This window comes from Podarcis muralis, chromosome 13 (genome assembly GCF_964188315.1).
Source record: "Podarcis muralis chromosome 13, rPodMur119.hap1.1, whole genome shotgun sequence".
In the NCBI taxonomy this organism is placed as follows: Eukaryota; Metazoa; Chordata; class Lepidosauria; order Squamata; family Lacertidae; genus Podarcis; species Podarcis muralis.
In genome coordinates, this window is record NC_135667.1 from 35,422,586 (window position 1) to 35,435,688 (window position 13,103).

The 13,103-nt window shown below is 45.7% G+C and overlaps 1 protein-coding gene across 2 annotated transcripts in view; it reads left to right on the plus strand.

Moving 5' to 3' along the window:
• The window catches only part of ITGA3 (integrin subunit alpha 3), a 98,507-nt gene that overhangs the window by 52,585 nt on the left and 32,819 nt on the right, over positions 1–13,103 (plus strand). For both annotated transcript variants that reach the window (XR_013390438.1, XM_077917366.1), the window contains exons 5-10: positions 570–659; positions 1,913–2,120; positions 2,221–2,414; positions 3,573–3,661; positions 4,676–4,809; positions 7,288–7,374. Coding sequence is in view for 1 of the 2 variants with exons in the window: in XM_077917366.1 (XP_077773492.1) it covers positions 570–659; positions 1,913–2,120; positions 2,221–2,414; positions 3,573–3,661; positions 4,676–4,809; positions 7,288–7,374 (802 nt within the window). In the remaining variant the exon portion in view is untranslated. The remainder of the gene's footprint in view (positions 1–569; positions 660–1,912; positions 2,121–2,220; positions 2,415–3,572; positions 3,662–4,675; positions 4,810–7,287; positions 7,375–13,103) is intronic.

Genomic DNA, 13,103 nt, shown 5'->3' on the forward strand with positions numbered 1-13,103 from the left:
AAGACGTTTCCATCTTGCGAAGCAAGCCCATAGGGAAAATCATCTTGCGAAGCAACTCAAAAAACCAAAAACCCTTTCGTCTTGCGAGTTTTCCGTCTTGCGAGGCATTCGTCTTGCGAGGTACCACTGTATTTTAAAGAGAAGCAGACAAACTGAAACGGACAGAATCGCCCATCCCTAAATAAGCCCCGTCCAATTGCATCTCTTTCTTGTGGTCAATGACCGGTGTTAAATAAGCCCCATTAAATTCAGTGGGATTTACTTCTGGGTGGATGCGGTCAGGAATGCAACCTTACCTGGTAAACTAAATGATGAAATAAAAGCGGCTGAGCAGAGCCCAGTTGAGGGAAAGACATGTGTTCTTCTTTTCTTCTGTGCTTAGAGCCCCTGAACCTCCGCACACACGTCTGGGTTCTGAAATACAGGGAATAGCATCCAGGCAGGATTCAAACCCAGGACCTCTCTCTCTGGAAAAGCAAGTGGCTTGATAGACACCGGATGGAAGGAAGCGGTGGGTCTCTTTGTCTGTGTTGAGTTAAAATGTCACAACTTTCCTCTTTCTGGCACAGGAACCGATTACATGATCCTTCGAGGGGACCGGGAATGGGACCAGCAAGATTACTCGTATCCAGATCAGAAGTACAGCTACAGCTATTTGGGTAATAATAATAATAATAATAATAATATCTTTATTGTCATTGCCCCCTCTCGGGGACAACGAAATTACTTGGCTGCTCCATCCACCCAGGTAGGGCACTCCACACAAAATCAAAACAACTATAAAAACACTAATTAAAACAATACAGTATAATACAGCAAGGAAGATTAGATGACTTTCAAAGTCCAGGCTTCCCATTCAGGGCCGAGATCGCTCTGGAGAAGAAGCTGTTCTTAAGACGGCTCGTTCTTGTCTTCATCGTCCTGTATCTCCGTCCCGACGGCAGGAGCTCGAAGAGACAGTGACCAGGATGCGATGGATCTTTTACTATGTCCAGTGCCTTCCTATGGCACCTTGTGGCATAAATCTGCTCTAAGGTGGAGAGTGGGCAGCCAACAATGCTCTCTGCTGCCTTAACAACTCTGCACAACCCCATCCTGTCCTGGGTAGTACAGCTTCCGTACCACACACATAAGCCATAAGTGAGCACGCTCTCAATGGCACAGTGATAGAAGGCAAGCAGCAGTTTCTGCGGAAGATGGTTTTTCCTTAGAATTCTCAAAAAGTACAGTCTCTGCTGCGCCTTCTTCACAAGCCCCCTTGTGTTGACACTCCAGGACAGATCCTCTTGTAATTCAATGCCCAAAAATCTGAACGTTGTTACCCTCTCCACACAGACCCCATCAATCAAAAGTGGCTGGACATTGCTCTTCTGTCTCCTGAAGTCCACCACAAGCTCCTTTGTCTTCCTTGTATTTATGAGCAAGTTGTTAGCTCTGCACCACTCTGTCAGCCGCTCTACCTCATCTCTATAGTCCGTTTCACCCTCCCTTTCAGAGATGAGCCCAATCACGGTTGTGTCATCTGCAAATTTGACAACCCTATTACTAGGGTGAGCAGCGACACAATCGTACGTGTAGAGAATATAAAGGAGCGGACCGATATGGTTTTTCCTGGTCCACTGCCCTGTTTCCCTGCCTACATCTCCCTTCTTTCCTCACTCGCATACAAACATGGTGATAGGATCACACACACACCCCAACCTAGCTAAGATTTCTTAACGCAGGAGTTTCCTGCAGCCAATCAGAAGCCGTGCTTTGGTTTCTGAACGTTTTGGAAGTCAAACGGACTTCCGGAATAGATTCTATTTGACTTCCAAGGCATAGGACTGGAAGACAGTGAGTGAGAATTATGCTTTTGGAAAGGGGTGATCAGAATAAGAAGGAACTCATGCACTTCCCCTCGTATCTATAGGCTACACAGTCGAAGCAAGAACTGAGGTTCTGCGCAAAAACGAGACCACCTTAGTCAGTGGGGCCCCTCGGTTTAACCACACGGGAGCCGTCTTCCTGATGGCAGCAGACAGCGGCACGACTCTTCAGGGGAAACTCATTATCTTCGGGGAGCAAGTGGGCTCCTATTTTGGCAGTTCCATTGCTCTGGCTGACCTCAACAATGACGGGTGAGTCTGCTGGCCGGCAAAGCCAATGGGAAGCAATGTCTCGTTTGCCCAGCAGAGGGGCTGTGATCACACCTCTCTCTCTCTCTCTTCCTATTGGTAGGTGGCAGGATTTGATTGTCGGAGCACCCTACTACTTCGACCGGAAAGAGGAGAAGGGTGGGGCCGTCTACATCTACATGAACCTGGGGGGAACGTTCCACAGCAGCCCCAACATCACCCTCACAGGGCCCAGCAGCTCTGCCTTTGGCCTGGCCGTGGCCAACATCGGAGACGTCGATAAGGATGATTTCCAAGGTGGGGGGTCTTCCTCCTTCGACTGTTGCCCCCATACATACATTACTGGAAATGCATTCTGTTAGGGGACATTGCTTTGTAACAATGTGCATTTTGGGGGGAAATGCAAATAAAATGTATTTATACAGTGGTACGGTGGTGCTGTGGGTTAAACCACAGAGCCTAGGACTTGCTGATCAGAAGGTCGGCGGTTCGAATCCCCGCAACGGGGTGAGCTCCCGTTGCTCTTTCCCTGCTCCTGCCAACCTAGCAGTTCGAAAGCACGTCAAAGTGCAAGTAGATAAATAGGTACTGCTCCGGCGGGAAGGTAAATGGCATTTCTGTGCGCTGCTCTGGTTTGCCAGAAGCGGCTTAGTCATACTGGCCACATGACCCGGAAGCTGTACGCCGGCTCCCTCGGCCAATAAAGCGAGATGAGCACCGCAACCCTAGAGTCAGCCACGACTGGATCTAATGGTCAGGGGTCCCTTTACCTTTACTTTTTACCTTGGTTCTCAAACTTAATCCGTTCCAGGAGTCCATTCGACTCCCAAAACAGTTTGGAAACCAAGGCGCGGCTTCTGATTGGCTGCAGGAGCTACCTGCACTCAAGCAGAAGCAGTATCAGACGTCCGGCTTCTGGAAAACATTGGCAAACTGGAACACTTATTTCTGGGTTTGCGGCATTCAGGAGCCCATTTGTTCGGCAACTAAGCCATTGGGGAACCAAGGTACCACTGTAATTAGGAGGGAATCGTGGACATGGAGAACTGTAATCATAGAGAAAATGTTTCGCTTAGCCCTCTCTCTGCCGTTCTCATTTTCTACCTCCAGAAAGAGTTCATGAAGTGGTGTTTGGTTGTTGTTTTGGCTTAAGGAGAACAAAGTTCTGCAGTTTGAAGGCTGTTGCTGGCAATGGGAGATTTTAGTGAGATTTGTTTTGAAGAGTGACTATAGCAGGCATAGGCAAACTCAGCCCTCCAGATGTTTTGGGCCTACAACTCCCATCATCCCTAGCTAACAGGACCAGTGGTCAGGGATGATGGGAATTGTAGTCTCAAAAACATCTGGAGGGCTGAGTTTGCCTATGCCTGGACTATAGGTTTGTTTTAGATGCCTCCTTTGGAAAGCCAGCTAACGAGTCCACCTGACCCTTATCCTCCCTCCTTTCCTCCATAGATATCGCAGTTGGAGCTCCTTTTGAAGGTTCGGGGAAGGTCTACATCTACCACAGTGGTGCAGGAGGGCTTATTGATAAGCCCCAGCAGGTAAGCTCACCTTGCTTGTTCCTCTTCATCATTTTCCCCCTCCATGCTTGGTCAGAAAACTGCCTCTGATCGCATGCAATGCCTTCCTCGCATTTTGCAACTAATGCAGCAAGCCTGGAGGCACTAGGAAGTCAGGGACTGGGTTTCAGCAGAGCTTGGCCCCACAACATGGATCCGCTGGGGGTGGGGCTGCACTTCTAGGTTAAGTGCCCATTATGGATCTGCACCATCCCCAGCTACAGAAGGGTCATAGCTCAGCGGAAGAGGACATGTTTTGCATGCAGAAGGCGGTGAGTTCAATTCCCGGCATCTCCAGATAGACCTGGAAAATAAGAACAATATACAGTGGTACCTTGGGTTACATAGACTTTAGGTTACATGCGCTTCAGGTTACAGACTCCGCTAACCCGGAAATAGTACCTCGGGTTCAGAACTTTGCTTCAGGATGAGAACAGAAATCGTGCTCCATTAGCAGGAGGCCCCATTAGCTAAAGTGGTGCTTCAGGTTAAGAACAGTTTCAGGTTAAGAACAGACCTCCAGAACGAATTAAGTACTTAACCCGAGGTACCACTTTAATAAATATTGTATTGTACCCCACACATCTGACTGTGTTGCCCCAGCCACTCTGGATGGCTTCCAACAGACTATACAAAAACACAACCTGTCTTTAAACAAAAAACCCCTCTAAAATTCTGTTGGTGTAGACCACTGTTGTTCAATCCTGGGTCCCCAGATGCTGTTGGAGTACAGCTCCCATCATCCTTGACTACGCTGGCGGGGTTGTTGGGAGTTGTAGTCCAACAGGGTGTGGATGAAGAACACCGGTTGCAGGCAATCTGCATTCGAAAGCAAGGTATAGCCTGGTGACATCAGTGGCAGTCCTGCTCTCTCTCCCACACCAACCCAACATGCTTGGCCAAGGCCCCATCAACCTTGAGGCACAGCTCACAACATAGATCTTTCTCCTTTTGATGGCTGCCCTTCCTCCTCCCTCATTTGCTCCTCCTCTGCAGGTTATCAGCGGTGAAGATGTCGGACCTGGAATCAAGACCTTTGGCTACTCCTTCAGTGGTGGAATGGATGTGGATGGGAACTCCTACCCCGATCTCCTGGTGGGCACGCTCTCAGAAAATATCCTGCTGCTCAGGTGAGAGGAGACTTAAAGAGGGACAGTTAATGTACTCCTGAGGGTCTGCAGAATTCTTTCCCCTCATGGCTGACTTGTCCAAAGCCACTGCTGATGTTTGGGACTATTTGGGTTTTTATTATTATTGTGTATTAATATCCACCTTCATTCTGTGAGGAAGTCAGAATGGCATGCATATTGCTCCATAATAATAATAATAATAATAATAATAATAATAATAATAATACTAATAATTTATACCCCGCCCATCTGGCCAGGCCTCCCCAGCCACTCCAGGCAGCGTCCAACAAAATATTAAAATACAGTAATGCATCAAACATTAAAAGCTTCCCTAAACAGGGCTGCCTTCAGACATCTTCTAGAAGTCTAGTAGTTGTTGTGTTTGTTATCTGGTGGGAGGGCATTCCACAGGGCGGGCATCACTACCAATAAGGCCCTCTGACTGGTTCCCTGTAACCTCACTTCTCGCAGGGAGGGAACTGCCAGAAGGCCCTTGGAGCTGGACCTCAGTGTCCTTTGCGCTAACACATCAAGGTGGAAGACTTATTGTAAGTGTTGCAGAGTGGAGGCCTTCGGCACTGGACCTCAGTGTCCGGGTAGAATGATGGGGCTTTAAAGGTTTAGGGCTTTAAAGGTCAGCACCAACACTCAATGAGCTTCTTTTTTACTATTTCCACTAAAATAGTCATTGCATTTTATATGCATTATTGCACACACGATTGTATGTAATATAGGGATGCGGGTGGCACTGTGGTCTAAACCACTGAGCCTCTTGGGCTTGCTGATTGGAAAGTCAGCAGTTCGAATTCCTGTGACGGGGTGAGCTCCCGTTGCTCGGTCCCAGCTTCTGCCAACCTAGCAGTTCGAAAGCACACCAGTGCAAGTAGATAAATGGGTACCTCTGCAGCAGGAAGGTAAACAGTGTTTCCGTGCACCAGAAGTGGTTTAGTCCTGCTGGCCATGTGACCCAGAAAGCTGTCTGTGGACAAACACTGGCTCCCTTGGCCTGAAAGCAAGATGAGCGCTGCAACCCCATAGTCGCCTTTGACTGGACTTAACCGTCCACGGGTCCTTTGCCTTTACCTTTTTACCTTATGTACAATATTATGCATGGATACATTCTAGGTTTCCTAAAGTAACCAGCATATAAACAGCTATGTGCTATAACCACGTAGAAGCCAGACAAAAAATAAAATAAAATAAAATAACTGTATTAAAAATACTTATGTTTTGCTACATACCATTTTGCCAAAGGTATATAGTACTGCATGGGACTGGATTTTTGTTATATATATGTTTATAATTTTTGCATATAGTTAATCAGTCTGTTTTTAAAAACACTTGCCGATGTGCAAGCTTCAAGTTACAAGAAAGGAGATTTTGACGAAACATCAAGAAAAACTTTCTGACGGTAGGAGCTGTTTGACAGTGGAATGCAGACTCGCCTTCCTTGGAAGCCTTTAAGCAGAGGTCAGGTGGCCATCTGTCATGGATGCTTTAGCTGAGATTCCTGAATTTCAAGGGGGTTGGACTTGATGACCCTCGGGGTCCCTTCCAACGCTACAGTCCTACGATTCTGTAAGCAGGTGCTTGATGCAAATGGCAGTCCAGTGCAACCGAAGCTCAATTAGTTCAGAAAAACCAAATTCCATGTAAATTGGACTCCGCCTCTATCCATATGAACCTACCTGGACCCTGAGATCATCTTCTTCATGTGCCTCCTCCTCGAGAGTTCCAGAGGGCAGCAACATGAGAAAAGGGCCTTCTCTGCAGTGGCTCCCCGTCTGTGGAATGCTCTCCCCAGGGAAGTCCACGTGGCACCTTCATTGCACACCTTTAGGCGCCAGGCAAAAACATTCCTTGTTAACCAGGCCTTTACTTGATCTGATACTATGCCCTTTTAAGATGTGTTTTGTTGCAGGGGGGGGGGGGGCTATTGAGTTGTTGTTTTAATCTTTGTTATGTATTTTGTGGTTTTATATATTGATTTTATTCTGTGAACCGCCCTGAGACCTCCGGGTACAGGGCGGTAAAGGTAAAGATAAAGGGACCCCTGACCATTAGGTGCAGTCGTGACCGACTCTGGGGTTGCGGTGCTCATCTCGCTTTATTGGCTGAGGGAGCCGGCATACAGCTTCCGGGTCATGTGGCCAGCATGACTAAGCCGCTTCTGGCGAACCAGAGCAGTGCACGGAAACACCGTTTACCTTCCCACCAGAGTGGTACCTATTTACCTACTTGTGCTGGTGTGCTTTCGAACTGCTAGGTTGGCAGGAGCAGGGACCGAGCAACGGGAGCTCACCCCGTCGCAGGGATTCGAACCGCCGACCTTCTGATCGGCAAGCCCTAGGCTCTGTGGTTTAACCCACAGTGCCACCCGCGTCCCTATAGGGCGGTACATGAATTCAATTAATAATAATAATAATGTCCTTAAAGAGTACCCCACTCATTTCCCTTTTGTCTCATATCTCTCTGCAGAGCCCGTCCGGTGATCAACATCTTAGACAAGTCGTTCACGGTTACCCCGACCACGTTGGACCCAAACAGCTGTACCGAAGACTCTTGGTAAAAGCTTCCTTCTATGTTCTCTCCTCACAGTTCTCTCTCCTCACCCGCCTGCCCGGGTGCCAGGGCTCTTTGAAAGGCGTGTGACGGCAGAAATGCGATGGAACTGGTTATATTTAGCCTAAGGAAAGGAAGATGAAAGGGTAGCATGCTGCCAATTTTCAGATTGTTTAAGGCGATGTCGGAAAGAATAAGGAGAACAATTGTTTGCCCTCCCCGCCGAGTGCGGGACAAGAAGTAGGAGTGTTTACACAAGAAAGGGCGGGATTCAGATTAAATGTGAATGAAGAAAACATCTGTCGCTAAGAGCAGTATAGCGCACTGGAGCAAGCTTTATAGAGATGTGGCAGAGTCGCCTCCTTTGGATGATTTCAATAATTAATTAATTAATTAATTAATTAATAATAATAATTATTATTTGTATACCACCCTTCATCCAAAGATCACAGCTGACAACATAAAAATACAGAATGAAAACACAAAATGCATAGTAAAGCAAAAACAAACCAATAACACCCTCTGTCCCACAAACACATTAAAATAATAATAATAATAACAACAACAACAACAACAACAACAACAACAACAACAACAACAATAATAATAATAATAATAATAATAATAATAATAATAATTTATACCCCGCCCACCTGGCTGGGTTTCCCCTGCCACTCTGGGAAGCTCCCAACAGAATTAATGATGATGATGATAAAGCAATAAAACATCAAACTTCCCTGAACATAACTTGTTCAAAGGCCTGGTTATAGAGAAATGTTTTTGCCTGGCACCTAAAGATATGTAATGAAGGAGAGAGGGCATGAAATGTGGAATAATAATAATAATAATAATAATAATAATAATAATAATAATAATAATGGAGTTCCCTCTCCTGCAGAGGAGAACTGCTGCTTTTTCAAAGAAAACTCCATGCCCCCGAAATGTCACTTGCCGCTCATGAAAATTCATCACAGCCCTATAACAAGAGCATCCGAGGAGTGCATTTCAATACAAAACATCTTTAGGCTGCCATTGTACACTGGGCGTTTTAGTAGAGCCTTCCAAAGCTGGTTGCTGTGGCTTCAGAATAGGTTTGTGCCTCCCTTTAAAAAGTGATCACTGCTCTGTTTCGGTTTGCCTGGAGGCAGTTAGCAAACTGAGAAGTGAGGGTTCCTTCCTGAGAGTCACAACCGCGCCCCTTCTAAAATAATGCGATAATCTTATGGTTATACAGCAACAATAATAATTTGCAATACAGTGCCACAATAATTGCAAATCTCCATGTGCTGCCTTTCAGACAGATGTGCTCAGTGCCGGATTTACGTATAAGCTGAACCAGCTATAGCTGAGGGCCCCATTCTCTTGGGGGCCCCAAAAAAATTGAAGGAAAAAAGCACTGGATGTACATTTCCAAAATATAAGATTAAAAAACAAGTAAAATAAAACCTTCATACAGCAACAGTGTTTTGTGTTGTATAGTCATGGGCCGCGCCTGCTAGCCTGCTCCCTAAAATATCACTGGTTTGCTCCTTTCTATATATAGGGTGCCTACATTCTGCATGGTCTGGTTGCCTAGCAACATGTACAAATGGCTCGAGATACCTATTAGGTCCATAAATTACTATAAAGCATATACAGTGGTACCTCTAGTTACGAACTTAATTCGTTCCGGAGGTCCGTTCTTAACCTGATACTGTTCTTAATGAGAGGCATGCTTTCGCTTATGGGGCCTCGTGCTGCCACTGCGCCTCTGGCACATGATTTCCGTTCTCATCCTGGGGCAAAGTTCTCAACTCGAGGTAACTCTTCCAGGTTAGCGGAGTTTGTAAGCTGAAGCGTTTTTAACCTGAGGCGTTTGTAACTCGAGGTACCACTGTATTCAACACACACACAAAAACCAGTGACAATGTGTTGTTGACAAAGGACAGCTGGACATATAAAGGGCCCCATTAACCTTCAGTAGCTTAGGGCCTCATCAGGCCTAAATCCAGCCCTGGATGTGCTACTTTCTGCACACGTACATGGAAAAATGATTTGGAGTGCTCCAGGATCTGCTTTCACAGCAACTTCAGTTGTGTTTGTGTCCCATGAAACTGCATCGTACGTAACAGAACATGCACATCGCTCTTTTGAAACAAAAGCATCTTGTGTTTTCGGTGCTCCTAAATGCTTAGCTTTGGAGGCTAGAATGGCTAAAAAAACGGTCCCCTTTCATGCTGCTGATTGAACGCTGGAGACAGGGACTCATCAGGGACCCTGAGGCAGAAATAGTTGTGGGTCTTTGACCCTCCACAATCCCAGACCACTAACAACAACAACAACAACAATTTATTATTTATACCCCGCCCATCTGGCTGGGCTTCCCCAGCCACTCTGGGCGGCTTCCAACAAAATATTAAAATACAGTAATGCATCAAACATTAAAAGCTTCCCTAAACAGGGCTGCCTTCAGATGTCTTCTAAAAGTCAGGTAGTTGTTTATTTCCTTGACATCTGATGGGAGGGCGTTCCACAGGGAGGGTGCCACTACCAAGAAGGCCCTCTGCCTGGTTCCCTGTAACTTGGCTTCTTGCAGTGAGGGAACCGCCAGAAGGCCCTCGGCACTGGACCTCAGCGTCTGGGTAGAACGATGGGGGTGGAGACGCTCCTTCAGATATACTGGACTGAGGCTGTTTAGGGCTTTAAAGGTCAGCACCAACACTTTGAATTGTGCTCAGAAACGTACTAGGAGCCTATGCAGGTCTTTTAAGACCCATTTACAGATGGGTAGCCGTGTTGGTCTGCCATAGTCAAAACAAAAAAAATTCCTTCCAGTAGCACCTTAAAGACCAACTAAGTTAGTTCTTGGTATGAGCTTTCGTGTGCATGCACACTTCTTCAGATACACTGAAACAGAAGTTGCCAGATCCTTCTATATAGTGAGAAGGTGGGGAGGGGTATTACTCAGAGGAGGGTGGGGATGGGTGATTGGCAGATAGCTGTGATGAGCCTGTTGACGACTATTAACGACTGCAGTAGGTCTTACAGGAAAAAGCAAGGGGTGAGAAGGTGAAAAATGGCTTTGTCATGTATAGTGAGATAAGAATCCAATGTCTTTATTCAGGCCAGGTGTCTCCATGGTTTTAAGTTTGGTAATGATTTGCAATTCAGCAGCTTCTCTTTCCAGTCTATTTCTGAAATTCCTTTGTAGTAAAACAGCTACTTTGAGATCTTGTATAGAATGTCCTGGGAGATTGAAGTGTTCTCCTACTGGTTTCTCTGTCTTGTGATTCTTGATGTCAGATTTATGTCCGTTAATTCTTTGGCGTAAGGTTTGGCCTGTTTGTCCAATATAGAGAGCTGAAGGACACTGTTGGCATTTGATGGCATACACAATGTTAGACGATGAGCAATTAAATAGTCCAGAGATGGTGTGTGTGATGTTGTTGGGGCCAGTAATGGTGTTGTCCGGGTGTATGTGGCAGCAAAGTTGGCATCTGGGTTTATTGCAGGCTCTGGTGCCAGTGTCCGTGTTAAGTCTGGTTGTAGTATTATTGTGGGTTAGGAGTTGTTTAAGATTGGGTGGCTGTCTGTAGGCAATGAAAGGTCTTCCTCCCAGAGCTTGAGAAAGAGAACTGTCATTGTCCAGGAGAGGTTGTAGATCTCTGATGATGCGTTGTACTGTTTTAACTTGGGAGCTGTATGTGATGACTAGAGGAGTTCTGTTATTTTCTTTTTTGGGTCTGTCTTGCAGCAAGTTCTCTCTGGGTATCAGTCTGGCTCTGTTGATCTGTTGTCTAACTTCATCTGCTGGGTATTTTAGTTCTAAAAAGGTTTGCTGTAGATCTCTTAGGTGAGAGTCTGTCTGTAGAATTGGAACAGATACGGCTGTAACGTAGTGCCTGGCTATAAACAATGGACTGTTTGGTATGTTTGGGATGGTGGCTAGAGGCATGTAGATATGTTTGTCGGTCAGTTGGTTTACGGTATAAGGTGGTGTCTATGCGCCCATCCTGTATTTTTATAGTAGTGTCCAAAAAATGTATTTCTTGCATAGATTGATTCATTGTTAGGTTGATTGTGGGGTGAAAATCATTGAATTTCTGGTGGAAGGTGTTCAGGGTCTGTTGACCATGTGTCCAGATGATAAAAATATCATCAATGTATCGCAGGTACAAGAGAGGTTTGAGTGGGTAGGAGTTTAGGAAACGTTGTTCTAAATCTGCCATGAAGATGTTGGCATACTGTGGGGCCATGCGGGTGCCCATTGCTGTGCCGCTGATCTGAAGGAACAGGTCATCACCGAATTTGAAGTTGTTGTGGGTAAGGACAAATTGGCAGAGTTTGGTGGCAAAGTCCGCTGTGGTTTTATCTGAAATGGTGTTCCTTATAGCTTGTAAACCATCGTTGTGTGGGATGTTGGTATACAGAGATTCCACATCCATAGTAGCTAGTATAGTGTTGTTGGGAAGATTATTTAAAGATTGTATTTTCCTCAGGAAATCTGTGGTGTCACGTACATAGCTGGGAGCACTGATGGCATATGGTTTCAGAACAGTGTCCATATAACCGGAGACACCCACTGTGATAGTGCCAATACCTGAAATGATGGGGCGTCCTGGATTTCCTGGTTTGTGTATTTTAGGTAGAAGATAGAAAGTTCCTGGTCGAGGTTCTGTTGGTGTGTTGGTGAGGATCTGTTCTTGGATGTGTGGGGGTAGCTCCTTAACAATCTTGTTCAGTTCTTTTTTGTATTCTTGTGTGGGGTCTGAGTCCAATTTTATGTAAAAGGCGGTATTGGAAAGTTGTCTGTGAGCCTCCTGGATGTAGTCAGTTTTGTTCATGATGACGACAGCTCCACCTTTGTCTGCTTCTTTAATTATAATGTCTGGGTTGTTTCTGAGATTATCTATGGCTCTCCTTTCAGCATGGTTTAGATTTTGTTGTAAGCGGTGGTGTTTTCTGGTCACATCTGTTTGTATTCTGTGGCGGAAGCAGTCAATGTACAAGTCCAGTGTGGTATTGCGTCCATCAGGAGGAGTCCATGTGGAGTCTCTTTTTGTGTAACACTTTTTCGGTGGTAGTTGGTGGTCAGTGTTCTGTTGGGAGGATGGTGGTTGTTCTCCAGTGGGTTGAGAGGTGTTGTGTTGTGAAGTTGTTGCTTGTTCTGCTTTGTCTTGTTGTTGTGTGTGTTGAAAATACTCCTTCAGGCGTAAACGGCGGAAAAATGCTTCCAAGTCCCCGTAGAACTGAATCATGTGTGGGGATTTGGCAGGGCAGAATGACAGTCCACGTGAAAGGACTGATTCCTCAGCTGGGCTGAGTGCTTGCTGTGAGAGATTGACAATATTGTTGATCTTGTTTTGATTGGTAGCCTGTAGGTTGGAAAGGTTAGAGAGTTTCTTGTTTTTCTGTTTTTTCAGTAGCTCCAGTTGAGAGTGGTAAATGTTATGTTTTTCCTTTTGGAACTCTTGCCAAGCTTGGTGGTTCCTGATAGAGTTGTCCAATACAAGGAGTTCCTCCTTTATTAGCTTCTGTTTAGAGTAGAGAACGCTGATCAGATGTTTGAGCAGCTTCTAGTAGAGAACGCTGATCAGATGTTTGAGCAGCTTCTTAGAGAAAGTGTTGCATAGTTTTCTTGCATATTCAGTCTACTCTAAACAGAAGCTAATAAAGGAGGAACTCCTTGTATTGGACAACTCTATCAGGAACCACCAAGCTTGGCAAGAGTTCCAAAAGGAAAAACATAACAT